The sequence below is a fragment of the Monopterus albus genome, unplaced genomic scaffold (genome assembly GCF_001952655.1).
Source record: "Monopterus albus unplaced genomic scaffold, M_albus_1.0 scaffold5.1, whole genome shotgun sequence".
NCBI classification, from domain to species: Eukaryota; Metazoa; Chordata; class Actinopteri; order Synbranchiformes; family Synbranchidae; genus Monopterus; species Monopterus albus.
The window spans coordinates 3,078,736-3,080,955 of NW_018127885.1; the positions used below are offsets into that span (position 1 = coordinate 3,078,736).

The 2,220-nt window shown below is 44.1% G+C and overlaps 2 protein-coding genes across 2 annotated transcripts in view; one reads left to right on the forward strand and one right to left on the reverse strand.

Moving 5' to 3' along the window:
* Window positions 1–2,210, reverse strand: part of synm (synemin, intermediate filament protein) — a 7,002-nt gene extending 4,792 nt beyond the window's left edge. Inside the window, exon 1 of the mRNA XM_020611754.1 lies at window positions 4–2,210. Within this exon, the coding sequence (XP_020467410.1) occupies window positions 4–801 (798 nt within the window). The 5' untranslated portion in view covers window positions 802–2,210. The remainder of the gene's footprint in view (window positions 1–3) is intronic.
* The window catches only part of pgpep1l (pyroglutamyl-peptidase I like), a 4,654-nt gene continuing 3,997 nt past the window's right edge, over window positions 1,564–2,220 (forward strand). The window contains exons 1-3 of the mRNA XM_020613818.1: window positions 1,564–1,594; window positions 1,679–1,731; window positions 1,829–1,945. Coding sequence (XP_020469474.1) covers window positions 1,564–1,594; window positions 1,679–1,731; window positions 1,829–1,945 — 201 coding nt within the window. The remainder of the gene's footprint in view (window positions 1,595–1,678; window positions 1,732–1,828; window positions 1,946–2,220) is intronic.

The following is a 2,220-nucleotide window of genomic DNA, read 5'->3' on the forward strand; positions in this document are numbered from 1 at the left end:
CACCTGATATTCACTTATGTCCACATGCAATTTTTCCTGCATTTGTGCCAGTTCTTCCTCAAGACGCAATTGAATTTGGCCTTGTTTTTCCGCCTCTGTGCGTAATTTGTCCAACTCTGTAGCGTACAGCATCTTTTCCCTCTGCAGATCACTCAATCTCGCTCGGTCTGCTTTAATCGTTTGCTCCATCTCATCCACCTTCTGCTGGTACATTTCAAATGTCTCAATCCATCCCTCGGACATACCGCGGGCATACGCCTGGACTTCTTCCATGGAGGCCGCCGCAGGCCCGCGATAAGTTTGTGTGATGATTGGTACCACCCGGGACTCCACCTGACGTCGGAGATGGTCCACTTCTTGCCTGTGCGCATCCTCTAAGCATGCATATTCGTTCTTTAGTTGAACTAAACGCTGTTGGAGTTCAGTGTTGGTCTTGTAAGCGTGATGAAGCTCCTCTTCGCAGCCTTTGAGGTCGCCACTGATGTCTCTGCACACCTCAGTCTGCTCGCTGCAGACAGACTGGACCATCTGCAACTCTCGCCATAGCTTCTCTCTCTCCATCTCAGCCTTGGACTTCTCAAACGACAGCTGTTCCACCATTCTCCTCAGATCTCGCATCTCAGTCTTGTACTTCGGTTCCCATGCCACAGTCTTCGTGTCTCTGAGTTTATTTATTTCAGTAATCAGATGCGCATTTTCCTGCTCCAGCTGCTTCGTTCTGCATAGATACTGGGCAAGTCTGCTGTTGAGCTCTTGCAGCTGCTGTTTATCGCTCTCAAAAGTTCTCTTGAAAGGCAACATTGTGGCATGAATTTGTTAAAATACAGTTAAAAATTTGTCCGGCCTTTATATTAATTTTAGAGACAGGTTGCCTCACTATCATTTGCGTGTGCGTCTATGGGCGCAACTGTGCAATTTGCGATCAGTTGCCTTTGACAAGTGCAGCAGGAGAAGGGCGGGTCCTGCCTCACAGAATCGTCCCATATGCGTCCGTGTCCCTGGCAGATGTGGTGTTGCATTTATGTACCGTCTGAAAGTAACAATCTGAGCTCACCGTAGTCACCCACACAAACGGTCAGACTAAAAAGCGCCACCTAGATGTTGAGAATACGTCGTGCAGAGAAACAATTTAAAGCCCTGGGCGCACTGACTGCGCAATGGAGTATAGCCTATCTTTAAAATGGAAAGAAAATGGCTCTAAATGATTTGCTGTAGGCCTGTAATTGCGGCTTTTTTTGTGAAATGCCATGTTGTTTTTCCTCTGTGTCCTCTGTTTATGGCCACATAAGTAATTTTTCAGCAGCTAATTGTAATAGGCCCAATGAGGGTTTAAAAACAATGTAGCAAATGCAAGCAAAACGTGATGACTATCGACTTTGTCAATCGGATGTCGGACCTTACCGGAGCTACTTGAAGGCATCATTTCAACATTTGCAGGGGAATAGCTCCCCCACGCGGAAAAGTTAGTCAGTTGTAAGAAAACAGAAGATACTACTTGTCTTTCACGGTCCAAACATGACGTGCACACAACTCTCTTTCCAACCGAGCAAACTTGAGTGCGTCATGAATCGAAGCGAAATTGTGGCCATTACAGGTAACGTGATGATTGCTCATGAATACACGAGCTCTTCAAACGCCCTTTAATTTTTAAGGTGCGATTTTAAACCTATCTTCTAAGGGTTTGGACCCTTCAGACAGTTCTTGGTGAACACGAGCTGGAAAGCAGCCCAGGTAGTGTTTGTTTTAATTTTAGCGTTAGGTGTTGGTGTTTAAAAGGCCATTGTGAAGTTTAATAGCCTGCTTAAATTGGCTGATCTTTTAATTGTAGGGTTTGGAGGTAGTCGGGCTGGGAGAGCGGATTGGTGTTTACATCAAGGAGTTACCAGTGAGTTATGTCAAGACTCAGCAAATCATTGCTGATATCTGGCAGACCCTTAACCCAAAGGTAAAATAGGCTTCAGGTCAAGACCGTGGCAGTACAAGTGTCAGACTATTAATTATTTTGATTTTAAAGAATTGTATTATTTCACTGTTCAATTATAGTAATTGTTGCCCGCAAAGTCTAAGGCACACAAATAAAATCAGCATTTATTTTATGTATTTACTTAAATCTAGTCCAATTTAAATGTTTATTTGTAGAGATTAAAGAAGTTTCTAAAACCACGTTTCCAGGAAAAACTATAGAGGACCAGACTTTAGTGTCCTCAGTGATAGTTGCTG